The 18,682-nt window shown below is 42.0% G+C and overlaps 1 protein-coding gene across 1 annotated transcript; it reads right to left on the reverse strand.

Moving 5' to 3' along the window:
- Positions 1-3,013: 3,013 nt before the first annotated feature.
- LOC306783576 (interleukin-1 receptor type 2-like) lies at positions 3,014-7,930 on the reverse strand (the record flags this gene model as incomplete). The annotated part of the gene is made up of 9 exons (XM_079277284.1): positions 3,014-4,197; positions 4,455-4,600; positions 4,785-4,920; positions 5,024-5,083; positions 5,186-5,299; positions 5,990-6,170; positions 6,364-6,538; positions 7,432-7,690; positions 7,846-7,930. The coding sequence occupies 9 exons, from the start codon at positions 7,928-7,930 to the stop codon at positions 4,052-4,054; spliced, it is 1,302 nt and encodes a 433-aa protein (XP_079133410.1). The 3' UTR covers positions 3,014-4,051.
- Between the last annotated feature and the right edge of the window lie 10,752 nt (positions 7,931-18,682).

Raw genomic sequence — 18,682 nt, forward strand, 5'->3', positions numbered from 1 at the left:
TATATATACTGTAGTATTTATACTGTACAGCAACTACTGTAGTATTTATACTGTGCTATATATACTGTAGTATTTATACTGTACAGCAACTACTGTAGTATTTATACTGTGCTATATATACTGTAGTATTTATACTGTGCTATATATACTGTAGTATGTATACTGTACAGCAACTACTGTAGTATTTATACTGTGCTATATATACTGTAGTATTTATACTGTGCTATATATACTGTAGTATGTATACTGTGCTATATATATACTGTAGTATTTATACTATGCTATATATACTGTAGTATGTATACTGTGCTATATATATACTGTAGTATTTATACTGTGCTATATATACTGTAGTATTTATACTGTACAGCAACTACTGTAGTATTTATACTGTGCTATATATACTGTAGTATGTATACTGTGCTATATATATACTGTAGTATTTATACTATGCTATATATATACTGTAGTATGTATACTGTGCTATATATATACTGTAGTATTTATACTGTGCTATATATACTGTAGTATGTATACTGTAGTATGTATACTGTGCTATATATACTGTAGTATGTATACTGTAGTATGTATACTGTGCTATATATACTGTAGTATGTATACTGTAGTATGTATACTGTGCTATATATACTGTAGTATGTATACTGTAGTATATATATACTGTAGTATGTATACTGTGTGTGTGGCACTGAGCCTGACTTGTAGAGGTTCACTGTGTACAGAAAACAGCTGTTTGATGACTTTTAACTGCATTCCCAGAGAATCCGATCAGCTGGAGGTTTCGCGGGTAAATGTGGAAAATGAAGTGTTGGATCAACTCGTTTGAATCTGTAAAGTTACTGATGAACAGGACGATGAAGGAGAACGCTGACTGCATGCAGTCACGTGTTTGACCTGAAGTCCAGCGCGGTTGACTGGACGCTGACGCATTGATCCAGAACTTAACAGAGTCCAGATGTGGAGCAGACGACGTCCCAGCCACCAACATGACGTCATGACCCTACATGTGTTAAGATGATCCACCTCTCAACTCACCAAGGTCTTGCTCTTCCTCTCGTCCTCTTCCTCAGGTCACATGAAGGCGCTGTAGAGACAACATGGCTCTGTCCTCCCGGCTCTGTCCTCCCGGCTCTGTGGAGACTTCAGCACATGTTGCAACTTCCTCCACGCGGATCTTTTGAAAGCCGGCGTGTTTCCTAATGTGTTGAGCAATAACTGGGAGATCAGTTGATTCACACCGAACGCAGCTGCGGCTCAGCACCGAGAGACCCGGATGTTCCTAAGAGGACAGTTAATGGACATGAAAATGTGATGAACTCCGTGTCCCACCCGGTTCTGTCAGATGAGTCCTCCGCAGCATTACTTCAGCCCACTCTGACCGGTGCAGATGATCCTCATGGTGCTGTGGTCATTTAAAACACCATCACGTTGCGACCTCTTGTGGCGAAACATGGAAACGACTTCAGATCAAAATACCTGCAAATACACTGATCAACGTAACCCTAACCATAAAGTATGTCATATAAGTAACATGTAAATTAACCGTGAAACTATTCATTCATTCATTATCATATCCATGTCTCTTCTCCTCTGTGGTCCATAATGACCTTATTGCCCTGTATGCATGATGCATTCTCTGAAACGTATTGTATTTGTATTCATCCCGTTGAGATGTTACATCTGTCAAGTCGATCCGCACTTTAAAGTTTTGACACTTTTTTTATTCATCATTAAACTTTTGTTCTACTTTTGCTTCAGAGGAAACTTTTCACTTTTTACTCCAAATAACCACAGAAAGAGCTGCACGGTGAAATATATACTAATAATACTAATACTAATAATACTAATAATAATAATACTAATACTAATAATACTAATAATAATAATACTAATACTAACAACACTAATACCAATAATACTAATAATACTAATACCACAGAAAGAGCTGCATGGTGAAATATATACTAATAATAATAATACTAATACTAATACTAACAACACTAATACCAATAATACTAATACCACAGAAAGAGCTGCACGGTGAGATGTTAGAACATCAGCACTATTAATAATACTAATACTACCAATACTAATACCAATAATACTAATACTACCAATACTAATACCAATAATACTAATACTAACAACACTAATACCAATAATACTAATAATACTAATACCAATAATACTAATACTAATGATACTAATAATACTAATACCTATAATACTAATACTAATAATAATAATAACACGAATACTAATACCAATAATACTAATAATACTAATACCAATAATACTAATACTAATGATACTAATAATACTAATACCTATAATACTAATACTAATACCAATAATAATAATAACACGAATACTAATACCAATAATACTAATAATACTAATACCAATAATACTAATACTAATGATACTAATAATACTAATACCTATAATACTAATACCAATAATACTAATAATACTAATACCAATAATAATAATAACACGAATACGAATACCAATAATACTAATAATACTAATACCAATAATACTAATACTAATGATACTAATAATACTAATACCTATAATACTAATACCAATAATACTAATAATACTAATACCAATAATACTAATACTAATGATACTAATAATACTAATACCTATAATACTAATACTAATAATACTAATAATATTAATACCAATAATACCAATACTAATAATACTAATACCAATAATACTACTAATACTCATACTAATGATACTAATAATACTAATACCAATACTAATAATACCAATACTAATAATACTAATAATATTAATACTAATAATGAAGAAAAGCACATTTTAACATTTTAAATGCTTCATTCCACCAAACAGACTCCATGTTGATGTGCAGACATGTTTAAATGGGCTTCACTACGGTACAGGATGCTTCCCTGAGAACATTTATTACATTTAGAAACACACACACACATTTACATACAGTGTGATTTACACTCGGTGGCCACATTATTAGGTACACCTGTAAAATCCAATAACAACAATGAACAGCTATGAATTCTACTCTTTATACAGATAATGATGATCAGCTTTGAGGCATTCCTTCCACTATATGTTTGTTGTTGAGGTTGTAGTTTGCAGTGGTGTTGAACTTTAAGCAAACTTTAAAAAGGCACTTTTCCGTCAAGTGGTTTGGAGTAAATAAAGTCGGCTGCTCGGGGCGTAGTTCAGTCCTGTTTCACACATGACAGCAAACATCTCACGCCCCACTGACCGTCCACCAGAGAACAGCAGCACACATGTCTTCAGGGGTTTTGTCAACTGGGCACTTTTCACTAGTTCCTTCATGTCAGCTGGTGTTGTCCGTGTTTCACTGCGTCCAGAGATGAAGAAATGTCAACGTGTGTCCGGTCACGTGCGCTAAATGTTCGCCAAGTCAGAACTTAGTCGACAAAACTGTTTTTGAGGAAGTTTTCTCATATTTTGCTGTTTCCATTCTGCTTTTTCTGATGCGATACTTCACACTGAGCATGAAGAGAAGTTGACGTGAACACGACGACTAAACTGTTTCTCATCAACTCTCTGACGGACGCAAGTCAACAGAGTTGAAGTAAAAAACAAAGAAACAACTTCACACGGAATGTTTGCCATTGAATTGAATTTGACCTCCGAAGTTCTGCTGTACTTCAACGTTCAGTTTGGTCATTCTGTATTACATCACACACATTACATACGTTACATACGTTACATACATCACACACGTCACACACGTCACACACGTCTCACACGTCACATACGTTACATACATTAAAGCACAACATTTCTGCCACACCAATACGAGATAACGGTGGCAAATGTACAAATACACCAAATGCATGTAATCGCCACATTAACACACACCACATATATAAAAAGTAACAATGCAGCTGCTGGTATAAAAACGTTGAATCCCTGTAAAAGGAGTGTTTGACCACCCGACAGGACGTGGTGGTGATGTCACTGTGACGTCACGGTGAAGAAGGTCTCTGTCTCTGAGAGTGTGTTAGAAGCTGCTGTTCTGACGAGCCAGGAAGTAATCCGCCTTGTTTCTCCCGTGAGGCTTGAAGAGGACGTAGAGGAAGACGGACACCACGGTGAGGAAGCAGGACGCGGTCACAGCGGCGACCACCAGCCATGTGAATGTGGAGTCTGTGGAGGGAGAGAGGGAGGGAGAGGGAGAGCGAGAGAGGGAGAGAGAGAGACAGCGAGAGAGAGAGGGAGAGAGGGAGAGAGAGAGAGAGAGAGAGGAAGAGAGAGAGAGGGAGAGAGATTTATCAGAATGTCCTTTATTAGAATGTCCTTTATCAGAATGTCCTTTATCAGAATGTCCTTTATCAGAATGTCCTTTATCAGAATGTCCCCTGTGACAGACGTTACTGGTATCTACACACAAACACACAACTCACCCTGTAGTTGAAGCCTTATGACCACTTCCTGTCTCCCTGCTCGGTTCTGAGCGACGCACCTCAGCTCCGCGTTCACGTCTTCGTCCGTCATCATTACGACGACGAGCCGCAACTCAATGCGACAGCCTTCAGACGCGCCGGTTACCCTGGAAACACCGAGACAAACACCAACACTTTGTTTCCATGACACGACTGAAAGGCTTGGACCTGATGGCCGAACACGAGACGTGATGTTTGTGGAGTAATGCTCCTCTACGAGCAGCTTTAAAGGGCGATCACAGTCATCGGTTACTTGATTGCACGATATATCCAGCAGCCCTGAGCTGTTACCTCCTCCCCCCTTGCAGAGCCCGCCCATCGAGGTACGATGACTCCACCGATTGGTTGTTGACGAGCCATGTGACCACAGTGTAATCCGCCGTTTGACATTCAGTGAGCACCGTACAAGACAGCTCCAGGCCTGACCCTACATGAGGTCAGAGGTGAATCATCATCATCTGTTCATGAAGGGATTGTGAATATGCGCATCAGATTTCATATGTTCGTACCGATCATTTCTCATCACTCACCATGCAGACTTTCAAAGACGGTTCCGTTGCGTGGCGAGAGGATCACAGGTGGTTGAATAGCTGGAGCGAGAAGGACATAAATAAGAATAAATCAATCAGTAGCACCACAGTCATTGTGCCCACAGCGTTATTTTTATTCTATAAAGGGAAATATGAACTCACTGTGAACCGAGACGAAGCTGCTGCTGGTCAGCCCAGGGTCAGAGGTCCCGGAGAGCTCAGGCTCGGTGGTGGTGATGGGGTCAATGGTGGTGGTGGTGGTGACGGGGTCGACTCCTTAACACATCCAGACAAACAACTCTCAGAATAATCATGACTTATTTCACTCAACAACAATAATAATTATATTTATCATAATAATAATTATTATTATTGTATTAGAAATTATGAAACAATCACACAGGTACTAATTCATATTATTATTATTATTATATTAAGTTAACACTAATAATAACGATACTAATACTACCTCCACCGATAATATTAATTACAATAATGATGATAATAATGAGAATAATAGTGATGATTTAAATAATGAGAATCCTGGTAAAAAATAATAATTATTACTATTATTATTATTAAAATAATATATTATTAATATGATTATTATTTTGATAATAATGATAATCATCATTGATGCCAGGTAGCAGTGTTTTGGTTTTCCAGATTGAGTCCGGCTGTCTGAACCTACTCAGTGTGTTACACTTACCAGTCCAGCAGAGGGCAGCACACGCTAATGAGTTATTGCGTTATTGTGAGGAAGTAAAAACTAATAGATGTGATTATTGTTACTTATGACCCTATAATTGCAGCAAATTATGTTATATAGATTTTTAAACATCTGTAGTTTTACTGACGCAATTTGTGGATTAAAAATAAATCATGATATAGAGTATTCTTAATTAGGTTTTAAAATAAAACAGATAATAGAAATACATAAAAGAAATGATGCGTGTCGTCACTCACCTTCCACGTTCAGCACCACGGTCCTGCTGACTTTGTACTGCTGGTCATCGATGAGCGCTCGGAGCCGACAGGTGTACACACCTGCGTGTGACCGCCTCACTGCAGGAATGAGGAGTTTCCCTCGGTGCTGCTGGAAGGAGGCCTGGACGCGGCCTGACCGGCGGGGGGTGAGGCCGGAGTCCTGTCGGGAAGCAACACACTGCGTCACTCACAGGGAAGGAGCACGGCACTAACACCGGGAGGGCTGAGGGTTCAGGTTGAGCCGAGGTCTTTATTATATGATGAGGTTCGACCTCCAGCGGCCGCTCGTTGATATAACCTCGGTGTCTCAGGAGTGGCTCATCATTGAAGCCAGTGTTCAGGGTGTTTCTCACCTTGTGCCACTCGATCAGCCTGTCCGTGCTGTTGAAGTCACTGAGAGACGGACAGGACAGCCTCAGGTATTCCCCCACTGAGACGGGGATCGGGTAGGACAGCTTCTCCACGTCGGCAGAACCGGCCTCGTACACGTGGAGCCCGATGCTCCCGGTCACACAGTAGGTCTCGTTCCTGGAGAGAGAAAGTGAGGACACGCACTTTACAGAAGCTGCAGCAAGTAAAGTAAAGAGAGAGCGTCACAAAGATGTGTTTTCATCATCATTGTCACAGGTCGAGTGTTACCTCGAGGCCTCGAGTCATTTGCAGTCTAATCTTAATCTCATGCAAATCTTCCATCTCTGTTATTTGTTGTATTTCTGTAAACACGGCGTTTATGTCGTCATATTAATCCCGTGAGAATCACAGTTTTCTTTCATTTGCCTCTTTCCCAGTCGAGAATCATACAAATAAAAGAGAACGTTTTGACAGCATTTAGGGTGCAAAGGCATGGAGACACCGGAGCAGCAGTTATGATAATATCTACGACATTCTCTCTCAATATGACATAAAGAGGCCGATATGACAGAAGATAAAATCTGATATTCTTAAGAAATTCTTGTGCCAGAGATTTATCAACAATTACAACAGAAGAATAAGAGTAATACATATTAAGTGTATAAGAAGTAATACTGACACCAGAGCCTGATAAACTGCAATACTAGTAATACTGTGAATACTGTGCATGAGACTGAGGGAATGTTGGCAATGGTAGTGAAAAATAAGAGAACGTTATATTGCACACAATGTATTGAAAGTAATATTGTTAAATGTTTCATATTATAATATTAAACACATATTATAATATTTGTAATATTAGCGGCTGTAGAGCCTTGATATCGTATCCGAAGGGTTAATGTTCGTAAATTAAAATAAAATACTTATCTCTTGAGAATGTGACGCACAAAACACGTTTTATCTTCAGCGTAACAACAAGCAGGTATTAAAACACAAAGATGTGAAATAGCATACAAAGTACACTTGATGTAGTTTATCAGATGAGGTTCAGAGGAAGAACAGATTCTGACCTGTAAGTGCAGATATATTCCCCCGAGTCAGCAGCCTGAGCGGGGAGGAGCCACAGCTGGTTGTCCCGCTGCTGGACACGCCCCTCGCCGTGATAAGCCCCGCCCTGCGTCCCGTTGCCCTTGGTGATGAGGTACTTTGCAGTCGGGGGGGCGATGTTGTGTACTTCAAGGACCCTCTCGAACATCGGGAAGGAGAGGATTACGGCCTCGCCCGCCACTCTTAACACGTTGATCTCTGGAGACACCAGGTAGCAGCCGTCTGCAGAGGGAACGCTTCATTATCAGCTCAACTTCTACCTGCAGCTCTTTCAATACCGGGTACGGGCTGAAGAACACAGGAACAGCCCGGCGAGGCTCTTCACCGGCACCTCATCACGGTTTCCTTTAACTGTGGAGATGCATGATGGCGCTCACCTCTCACAGGCAGAGGAGAGAGAGCAGCTCCTCCGCCAACAGACGGCACGATGAGCACAGCCAGCATCAGCACCAAGAGGACCATGATGCAGCTGCAGGACACGTCTGATGCTGAGCTGTCTGATAACAGAGAGACCGATCAATAATTCAGAGGACTGGAGGTAAACTATGTGTGATACATACATTTCCTCTCAAGCGGCTTTAGTCTCAATGACGTCCCGCCTTTTATTTAAACTCTTTAGATTCTAAAAACGTGTCACAAGAGTCGTCGTCATCATCATCCCCCCCACCCACACACATTCACTCTGCTGATGTATTCTGTTGAAATACACATACATATATCTATTATTCATAAGACATTATGTATCATATCATATCTCAGTTTAATATGTTCTATCCTCTGCTCCACATGATTCAGTTTTATTCTGTTATTTCTGAGTTTTGTCAGACAGGAACTATTGAGCTCTCGTCTTCGTGCAGAGAACATTCGCCGCAGAGTTAAAATCAGATTTTCCATCGAAACCAGATCGCTTTCACTTCTGCTTCTGTTTCCTCGTCTGAGATTAGAGGGAGCAGTGGACACTTTCTCACACACACACACACACACACACACACACACACACACACACACACACACACTCGTCACCCATCTTTTCCCCAATCAGTGTGTCATCAGACGGCATCCCCATTCATAAAGTCTGTGGGAGTTTCTCTGTTTTTACACACATGAGTCACAATGCTTTCAACATCTGGATTCAAATGGAAATTTATGAAGTATCTATTAATGAACCGGAGATTATTTCTGATGACAATCCGTTCTACGCTCACAATGACATCATACGCATAAAACACAGTAAACACTGTTTAACTCTTTCATGTCCAATCAGAGAACAAGAATAATTCATTTCAGTCGTTGTGTTGCTGTAGTTTCTTTGCTTTGCGTTGACTCATCACATGACATTGATTCATTTAATGATAAAAATAGATGTGTTGAATTGGACAAACTAAATATGAATATATATACGTATGAATTATGTGGAGGTATTGACTGATTAAGTTTAGATGCACATATATAAATACTTATCTAATATCTACATTCTCTTTGTCAAAAAATATTTGCACGTTTTAGTTGAGCATTTCAGGATAAGTGTGTATAAATGTGTATAAACGTGTATAAACGTGTATAAACGTGTATAAACGTGTATAAACGTGTATAAGCGTGTATAAGCGTGTATAAGCGTGTATAAGCGTGTATAAGCGTGTATAAACGTGTATAAACGTGTATAAGCGTGTATAAGCGTGTATAAACGTGTATAAACGTGTATAAGCGTGTATAAGCGTGTATAAGCGTGTATAAGCGTGTATAAGCGTGTATAAACGTGTATAAACGTGTATAAACGTGTATAAGCGGGTGTAAACGTGTGTAAGCGTGTATAAGCGTGTATAAACGTGTATAAACGTGTATAAACGTGTATAAACGTGTATAAGTGTGTATAAATGTGTATAAATGTGTATAAGCGTGTATAAGCGTGTATAAATGTGTATAAATGTGTATGTGTGTATAAATGTGTATAAATGTGTATAAGCGTGTATAAGCGTGTATAAATGTGTATAAGTGTGTATAAATGTGTATAAACGTGTATAAGCGTGTATAAACGTGTATAAATGTGTATAAGTGTGTATAAATGTGTATAAGCATGTATAAACGTGTATACATGTGTATAAATGTGTATAAGCGTGTATAAATGTGTATAAACGTGTATAAATGTGTATAAGTGTGTATAAATATGTATAAACGTGTATAAGTGTGTATAAATGTGTATAAACGTGTATAAACGTGTATAAGTGTGTATAAAGGTGTATAAATGTGTATAATTCAGTCAAACTAGAAAACGTAATCAATAGTGTAAAATACATGATGAAAAGTAGAGAAACTAGAAAGTAAAAATAATGTATAAAAGGTATGAATAAAAATATAAATGTCAATAAATACATAAATTATATTTTTGATACAAACTACATACAGTATAGTACATACAAGCAATACTTATTGACATTTAACACGAGTAAAAGTATCAAAGACACACACATACATTCAATACATGTGCGTATACTGAACTATATCTCTACATTATATATATATGTTATATTATATATGTAATGGGCTTTACTCACGGTGTGACAGCGCTGAGACTGGAGCTGCTTGTGCTCGGCTTCCTGCCGGCTCTCTTTTCTACTCTCAGCCCTCTGAGATGGAAATTTCTCAGGTTTCCCAACGTAACGCAGTGTGCTGTACAGCTCAACCACCACTCATATATCTGCTGACTCAGCACACACAGTATACACACACACACACACACACACACACACACACACACATGTTGTTTCCTGCAGGTTCATTCAGAAAGGACAGTTGTCTAGTTTTAGTGTTTTGCGACTGTTGTTGCTGCTCCTCTGACATCATCGGCCTCTTGCGTCAACACACACACACACACACACACACACACACACACACACACACAAGAGGGAAGGGAAATGTACAACAAAAGAACATTTTCTCACTCATGCAAACACTTTTCGTTTAGCAGCATCCAGCGGCGATGTTTGGTATGCAAAGTTTGTGATGATGCAATCCAAACATACCGTAGATATTTCCCATTGAACCATCTCAGACCACATCGAGGACCAAGGACCGCGTCAAAGACCTCTCAACATCCAACAGCCGACTGGTGACCAGCAACGACAGGTCGAGCAACCTCATCCTAAACGCTGTAAACCAAAAGTTACTTTTGAATGATGGCTGAAGTGCCCTTACAGTAGTGTTGATCGTTGTCACGGTTATTATGATTTGAATATTATTGTTAGCCAGCCGTCCCTAATACGTGCGCCTCTGCACCTTCATGAGAGCAGCTGTGATGCTGCAGTGAGTAGAACCCGGCTTCTAGATGACTTTGTTGGAGTTTCTCTCTCCGTGCTGCGTTAGCCTGGCGAGCTAACAGGCTTGTTTTGTGTAACCTGGATGAAAACGTAAACTCATGGCCAGTAACACTAATATATGCAAATATAACTGATAACAACGTATAACATGAGGTTCACATTTTATAAATTGAGCGGATAGAAATGTAATATCTGTGTGCAATCTTTATTTGGATTTGGAAACGGGTCGGAGGGAGTATGTGAGAATACTTTTTATAAATATCAGTGTTGTTAAACTACCTCGTGAAGATGCTCAGAGATCTCCACTAGAAATAGAAGCGCTGCCCTTTGAGGCTACAAACAGCGCCGCGCTTTGTGTGCTTTTACCTTTTTATTCGTTTTAAAAGTCAGCGATGTCATTTTCTCCAATGTAAGGTTCAGATCACACCCAGCAGGACGTGGGATCGTTCATCACATGTTTTTTCACAGCCGGCTGTGAGGAGCACAGAGAGCTCCATGTTATTCCTGCACTGGTCAGATTAAAGAGATGAACATCCTCGTCTGCAGGCCGCTGATCAAAAGCAGTGAACTTCTAAAAATACTTCTGATCGTTCCTGAAGAAGAAAAACTTGTTTCATTCGTGACTAACTGCTCCGTCACCCCCCCCCCCCCCCCCCCCACCCACACACACACATCACGCATGCTGGTGGATTACTCAACCTGTGACACGCTGGTGGTGCTGGGCCTTTACCAACATGCTGCAGACTCACGCTGATGACATGAGGCTCCTCAGTGATGCAAGCTGTGGCACGGCTGTCATGGTAACAGGCCCGGAGCTGAGGCTGCTGTTACTGCTGCGTCCTACTTAGACTCATAGTTTGGACCTAAAGTAATCGATTACAAGCAGAAGCAGCACTTGTAAACAAAAGACAAAGATCTGGTAACATGATGTCGTGTGTGTCTCTGCTTCAGTAAACACAGAACTTCTTCACTGGTGTCCTATTGATGCTCTAGTTCTGCTCAGATGTCCACGATGAGCTGCATCCTTCTTATGAAAGTCTTAAACATCTACATGTGAGTAAATATCTATCAGCCAAATCAAATAGTTTACAGAATACATTCAACCTTTGTTTCTTTATAATACATTTAAAACTTCTCTACAGGGTTTGTATAACGGTAATAAAGTAGTTTATGAATATGAGATATGATTATAATCCATCCTCTTCATATTGCAGGTTAGTTCATGGAGTTTAGCCGGTTACACTAACGACTTCTTGATTGCTCACAGTTCATGTTGTTTGTTGGTCCTCTGATGTTTCAGAGAATAAAGCATAAAGAATAAAGCATAAAGCATAAAGCATAAAGCGTTGATCATAAACGCTTCAGCGTTGCTTCTAGTTCTGCCCAGTGGCCGCTCGCGGCATTGCACCACAAATCCCCCTTTGGCCCAAACAGCATGTTCCTGATGGAGCACAGGACGCCCTCTCGGAGTTCAGGATCCGGTTCTTACAGTGGCGGGCCGTGCATTTCATACCTGGGCCTTCACTGCTGTCCTGCAGCTGAAACACAGCTGAGGTTATTATTTGTTTCGTGTAAAAATAAAGCCAACACCTGTGATACACTATCTGCCTGCAGCTGGGACAGCAGCGCGAGGCTTCTGTGGGCGGCGGGAGAGGGGCTCACGGGAGCTCCCGCTGCTCGTTCACGACAGTGCAGAACGTACGCGCTTTAACGTCAAAACACCAGAAGATTCTCCATTAACACCAGAACAAGTCGCCAGATGTGTCACTAGTAGCGTTTGACAAAAAAAAGTCTCCATGAGAGTTTGGAAAGTCGCCAGATTTAGTGAGAAAGTCGCCAAGTTGCCAGCACTGCCACCTGCTAAATATGTCCCCAGTGCAACACTGGACGTAACAATGGTTCCTATCACATATAAAACCAAACAGAAATCTTCATAAAAACAAGTTGTACAAATAATAATATATAAACAAGCATATTAAAGCTACTGCAGATGTAAAAACAAACGCATTTAACTTACCAGAGCTGCTGTTCACTTTTTAAAGACAAAGTGCTTCCTCCTTTCTTTGTTAACAAAGAGTTTAATCTCACGGTTGTTCAGTACATCCGTGCGCTTTAGTTCCAGTAAGAAGTCCTTCTCCATTCATGGGCGCTAGTGAAGACAGTCGAGTTGAAGTAATGAAGACTACCTCCCTAGTTGTATTTCTTGAATATGTTTTAATGTGTTTGAGGGCCAAATATGTCCGCTCCACAGAGCAGAGTTTGGGATTGTCACCGCCCAACACGTCAGGCTAGCCCACTGACCAATCACGTACTTGTCGGCCAGCTAGCAGCTCTGACACGTCAAAGAATACGCCCAGCATGTCAAACTAAAGATCTGATTGGTTGAAGAATATGTCAATCAACAATATCGTCCCCATTCATTAAACTGCAAAGGGATTCACTTGTGAGTCTCCAGGCCTCGGGCCTCTGTTCTACCTAGAGACACAGAGGTGAGATCTGATTGGATGAAAGCTCTACTTAAAACAAGCTGCACTGGAAGCAGAGCAACTGAGGAAGACAGTAGCTGTGCAATGACAAAATAAGATAATGGGAAAAATATCTTTCTAAATTATAATACATGTAGTGTATTTAAGAAAAATGATAAAATGATAAAATATATATCGCTTTGTGATTCTGTTTTGGCCAGCAGAGAAGGCCTTGCCGGCCCTGACGGCCCGCCACTGGGTTCTTTAATGAACCCATGGTCCGGAGAGTCAGGTGTGTTGTGCTAGTAGCTAATGTAGCCTCCAGCTTTTAGCTTCACGCTTTATTAAAGTTCTCTACATATTCAGTCTCCCCAAGACCTGAAAATAGACTTTGTAAAAATCAGGAGTTCCTCTTTAAACTAGTGATATTAGTTTCAACAAGTTTAACAACCATTTTAATATCCAGTTGTTTTCCATCAATGTTTTCATGATCAAATTGACTGAAAGCTAAATAGATCACATGAACTTTCCACTCAGTCATGTGTTCATTGTGGTTGTTTTGCTGGTGGGATGATTCAAACAGGAAACACTAACACATGAAGAGGTTAAAGGTCACCGGCTCAGAACACAACATTCCTTTAACCCATGTTGGGAAAGAAGCACATGTTGCGTGTTTTGGGAATTCCTCACATCGGCTCGATACCTGTGAGATCCTGATCCTCCAGATACAGCCGGACAGATGACTCAGCATTATCAGTATTACACCATCAGCAGCACCACTGGACCCATTCCTGTTCAAGCACTATAAGCTGGACGGCAGAACACTGTGCAGCTCCTCTCATCATCTTTCTATGAATGATGAAACTGTTAATAATTAAAGTGTACATTAAAACGTTTATTAAAAACAATTATTAAAACGTACATATCTACAGATTTGGACCATCTGCGCCGTTAAAACAATGTTGTGTCCGTTACTTGCCTGCTTGTTAGCTTTGGTTCAACAGAAGCTCTGAGATAATGAACTTATTGCTGCTTCAGTCAGTTCAGAGGTGAAGCACGAATAAAGATCAGCTTCAGACGAGTGAGTTCAACACATTCAAGGCCAGTTCCTTCAAGCGTAGGATATAAATACTGTCTGAAGTTATAACAGTGACATTAACATTAAATAATGCTGCATGAATCCCCGCTGTGGGAGAAATAAAGGATTATCTCATCTTATCTTCACATGGTTGTAAGTGAAATGTGTTTCTGTTTGTCTCTATGAAACCGTTCTGAAGTCTTTAGGTTGAAAAGTTTAATTCGTTAAATATAAATACTTCCGATGGCACCTCAGAGCTGAAAGCATTTGTTGAAGAGATGTTACGTTCGAGAAATGTCTCCCACTGTGAGGACCCTCCTGACAGCCAACATGTACAGTGGTTTGCATGCTGTGAAGGTTTACTGTGAGGACCTCCTGCAGACGTCTCTTCTCACAGGAAGCTATGAGAAGAAATGCCGTTGTTTCATCACAGAGTAGACGACCTGCAGGCTGCACGGACTCAACCAGAGGTCACATCAAAGTGAGAGAAACGCTGAACACACACCTTCAACTCGACTTAAGAGATGAACCAACACTTCACCAGAAGACCTTCATCCAACTGGGACTTTAGTACAACATGAGCCACAAGCTTGTGCTGTTGATCGTAGCTCTGAGAGCAGATTGGAGATGATGGCTGATGCAATAACATAATAATATATCAGATACACACACAGTGTGAATCCTGCGTTCCAGGGAACATGTGAATAACTGTCCTGAATGAGACATCCTCACATAAGAACACGTTACTTCCCCTTTCCGCCGGGAACACCACGCACTCAGAGAGAAGTCGTGTTTGCATCACACCGGTGCTGTTTCTCTTTCAGCGACTGTTAACACGACTGTAGCGTGAATAACGCTTTACATGAAGTCTTGTTTAACTGGGTGCAGAACTTTAAAAACCTCTGGTGTCTACGTACATATGAAGATCTGTTGAAATAGAACAAAGACGTGTTTCAGTTGGCCAACGTGTGTCACAACACGCCTCCAGCACCAGAAGCTTTGAGCAACTCTGGAGGAACCAGAGGACACGCGCTGCTTTTTAAAGTTTATTCAAAGAAAAACTAAAGATCCAGGACTTCCTGTCAGACACAGAGAGGACATGAGTTAGAGCAGCAGAGGAACACGCCCGTCCATGAAGCAGCGCTGTGTGAATACCTGACATGAACAACACGCGTGTTCTTATTGTTTAGTGAGAAGGTTGTTTAGTGGGGAGACGACCAACAAATAAAAACACGAAAATAACTCAAATATCCAATTAAAACCAGGCTCAAACACAAGGAATATGCATGAAACATAAACACGTGATGCAGATTAGTGAAACAAAAACATGGCGTCTGTAAACACGTTAATGTTAATATGAAACCACCGCGCTGCATGTTTACACAGAAACTATCGTTCAGCTTTGTGACGAGCGCTGAGACTTAAACACAAAGTCATCTTCTCTTTGAAATGCTGACCTCTGCGACCTTTCTGTCCCCTTTGAGTCACAAACGACCATTAAGCCCACAAAGACTATCAATAATAACCTTTTTATTACTCATGAAGTCAATTCAGCTGCTCGTCAGGCCTTGATGCATGGACACACACACACACACACACACACACACACACACACACACACAGCCTGTTACAGGAGGAAGCCGTTACTGGTGACGTGTTCACAGCCGAGCTGAGCACGTTCGTGACGTTTGTCTTTCAGAGTCGCTGTGGAGACGGAGGAGAAGAGTGGAGCTCAGCAGACGTCCCGGAGGAGAAGGATGCTGCCGGCTTAAACATCAGGAAGAAGAAGAAGAAGAGGAGACGGGCTCTCCAGCATCTTCAGCAAACAGCCGAGGGAGGTACCGCTGAAGTCCAGAGTCCAGTTCTGTATGTGATGAGGTCGACGTTTAAACACCAGAATGTCTCCGCTGCTGCAGCTTTTTAAAACTCCAAAATCGAACATCTAGGTTTGATTACTTGTGACAAGATACAAAAGCAAAGAAACTATATCATCTCATGCCTCGGACCACCACACAGTAATACCTCTTTATACATTCTTGACACTTAGTGCGTTGCATTCATACAAAGAAATGAAGTGATTTGATGAAAAACAATAACCTGCTGACCATGCGTTTACCTCTCTGCCACCTAAAATCCAATCCGCCTCTCTGACCACACACACACACACACACACACACACACACACACACACACACACACACACACACACACACACACACACACACACACACACACACACACACACACACACACACACACCATCTTATTATATCTGACTGTTCACAGCAGTTCAACTGTCATGTTTGACTGGTGGGGGAGAAACATGACACTGTCTGGAAGATTCAATGAACTTTTATTGTACATAAACACCTTTTATTTTTTCATTTGAACTGTTATTTTTTTTGGACCACGCCCACATCACTTCCTTCTTTTAGACAAGCGCACACCTCGCACACCTCACACTCCTCACACACCTCACACTCCTCACACACCTCACACTCCTCACACACCTCACACTCCTCACACTCCTCACACTCCTCACACTCCTCACACTCCTCACACTCCTCACACTCCTCACACTCCTCACACACCACACACTCCTCACACTCCTCACACTCCTCACACACCTCACACTCCTCACACTCCTCACACTCCTCACACACCTCACACTCCTCACACTCCTCACACACCTCACACTCCTCACACTCCTCACACTCCTCACACTCCTCACACACCTCACACTCCTCACACTCCTCACACTCCTCACACTCCTCACACTCCTCACACACCTCACACACCTCACACTCCTCACACTCCTCACACTCCTCACACTCCTCACACTCCTCACACTCCTCACACACCTCACACTCCTCACACACCTCACACACCTCACACTCCTCACACACCTCACACACCTCACACTCCTCACACACCTCACACTCCTCACACTCCTCACACTCCTCACACACCTCACACTCCTCACACTCCTCACACTCCTCACACACCTCACACACCTCACACTCCTCACACTCCTCACACACTCCTCACACACTCCTCACACTCCTCACACACCTCACACACCTCACACTCCTCACACTCCTCACACACTCCTCACACTCCTCACACTCCTCACACTCCTCACACTCCTCACACACCTCACACACCTCACACTCCTCACACTCCTCACACACTCCTCACACTCCTCACACTCCTCACACTCCTCACACACCTCACACTCCTCACACTCCTCACACACCTCACACACCTCACACTCCTCACACTCCTCACACACTCCTCACACTCCTCACACTCCTCACACTCCTCACACTCCTCACACACCTCACACTCCTCACACTCCTCACACACCTCACACTCCTCACACACCTCACACTCCTCACACTCCTCACACACACCTCACACACCTCACACACCTCACACACACCTCACACTCCTCACACTCCTCACACACCTCACACTCCTCACACACACCTCACACTCCTCACACACCTCACACTCCTCACACTCCTCACACTCCTCACACTCCTCACACACACTCCTCACACACCTCACACACCTCACACTCCTCACACACACCTCACACTCCTCACACACCTCACACACCTCACACTCCTCACACTCCTCACACACCTCACACTCCTCACACTCCTCACACTCCTCACACTCCTCACACTCCTCACACACCTCACACTCCTCACACACCTCACACTCCTCACACACCTCACACTCCTCACACTCCTCACACTCCTCACACTCCTCACACACACTCCTCACACACACCTCACACACCTCACACTCCTCACACACACCTCACACACCTCACACACCTCACACTCCTCACACTCCTCACACTCCTCACACACCTCACACTCCTCACACACCTCACACTCCTCACACACCTCACACTCCTCACACTCCTCACACTCCTCACACTCCTCACACTCCTCACACTCCTCACACACACTCCTCACACACTCCTCACACTCCTCACACTCCTCACACACCTCACACACTCCTGTGGGTTCAGAGTAAAAGCAAGCAAACTGTGGGTGGATGTGCGTAAATCTTTAAAAAAAGAAAAAGGTAAAGACATGTTTTTACTCCACAGTTACACTTATCTTCAAGGAATAATAATAGTAATAATTCAAAAAATACTATTCTGAAATCCATCTGCTTCAGCCTCTTTCTCCCTCTATCGTCCCCCACTTTTTTAAATTTCTTTTTTTAAAGCACCTGACACCCCCCCCCCCCCCCCAACTGTCGAGTCCCGTCCATCAGACCTCCACTACCACCCCCCCCCCTCCTGCTTTTACAAGTCACCCCTCCCCCTCTAACCAGC

This window comes from Melanostigma gelatinosum (assembly GCF_949748355.1).
Source record: "Melanostigma gelatinosum genome assembly, chromosome: 10".
In the NCBI taxonomy this organism is placed as follows: Eukaryota; Metazoa; Chordata; class Actinopteri; order Perciformes; family Zoarcidae; genus Melanostigma; species Melanostigma gelatinosum.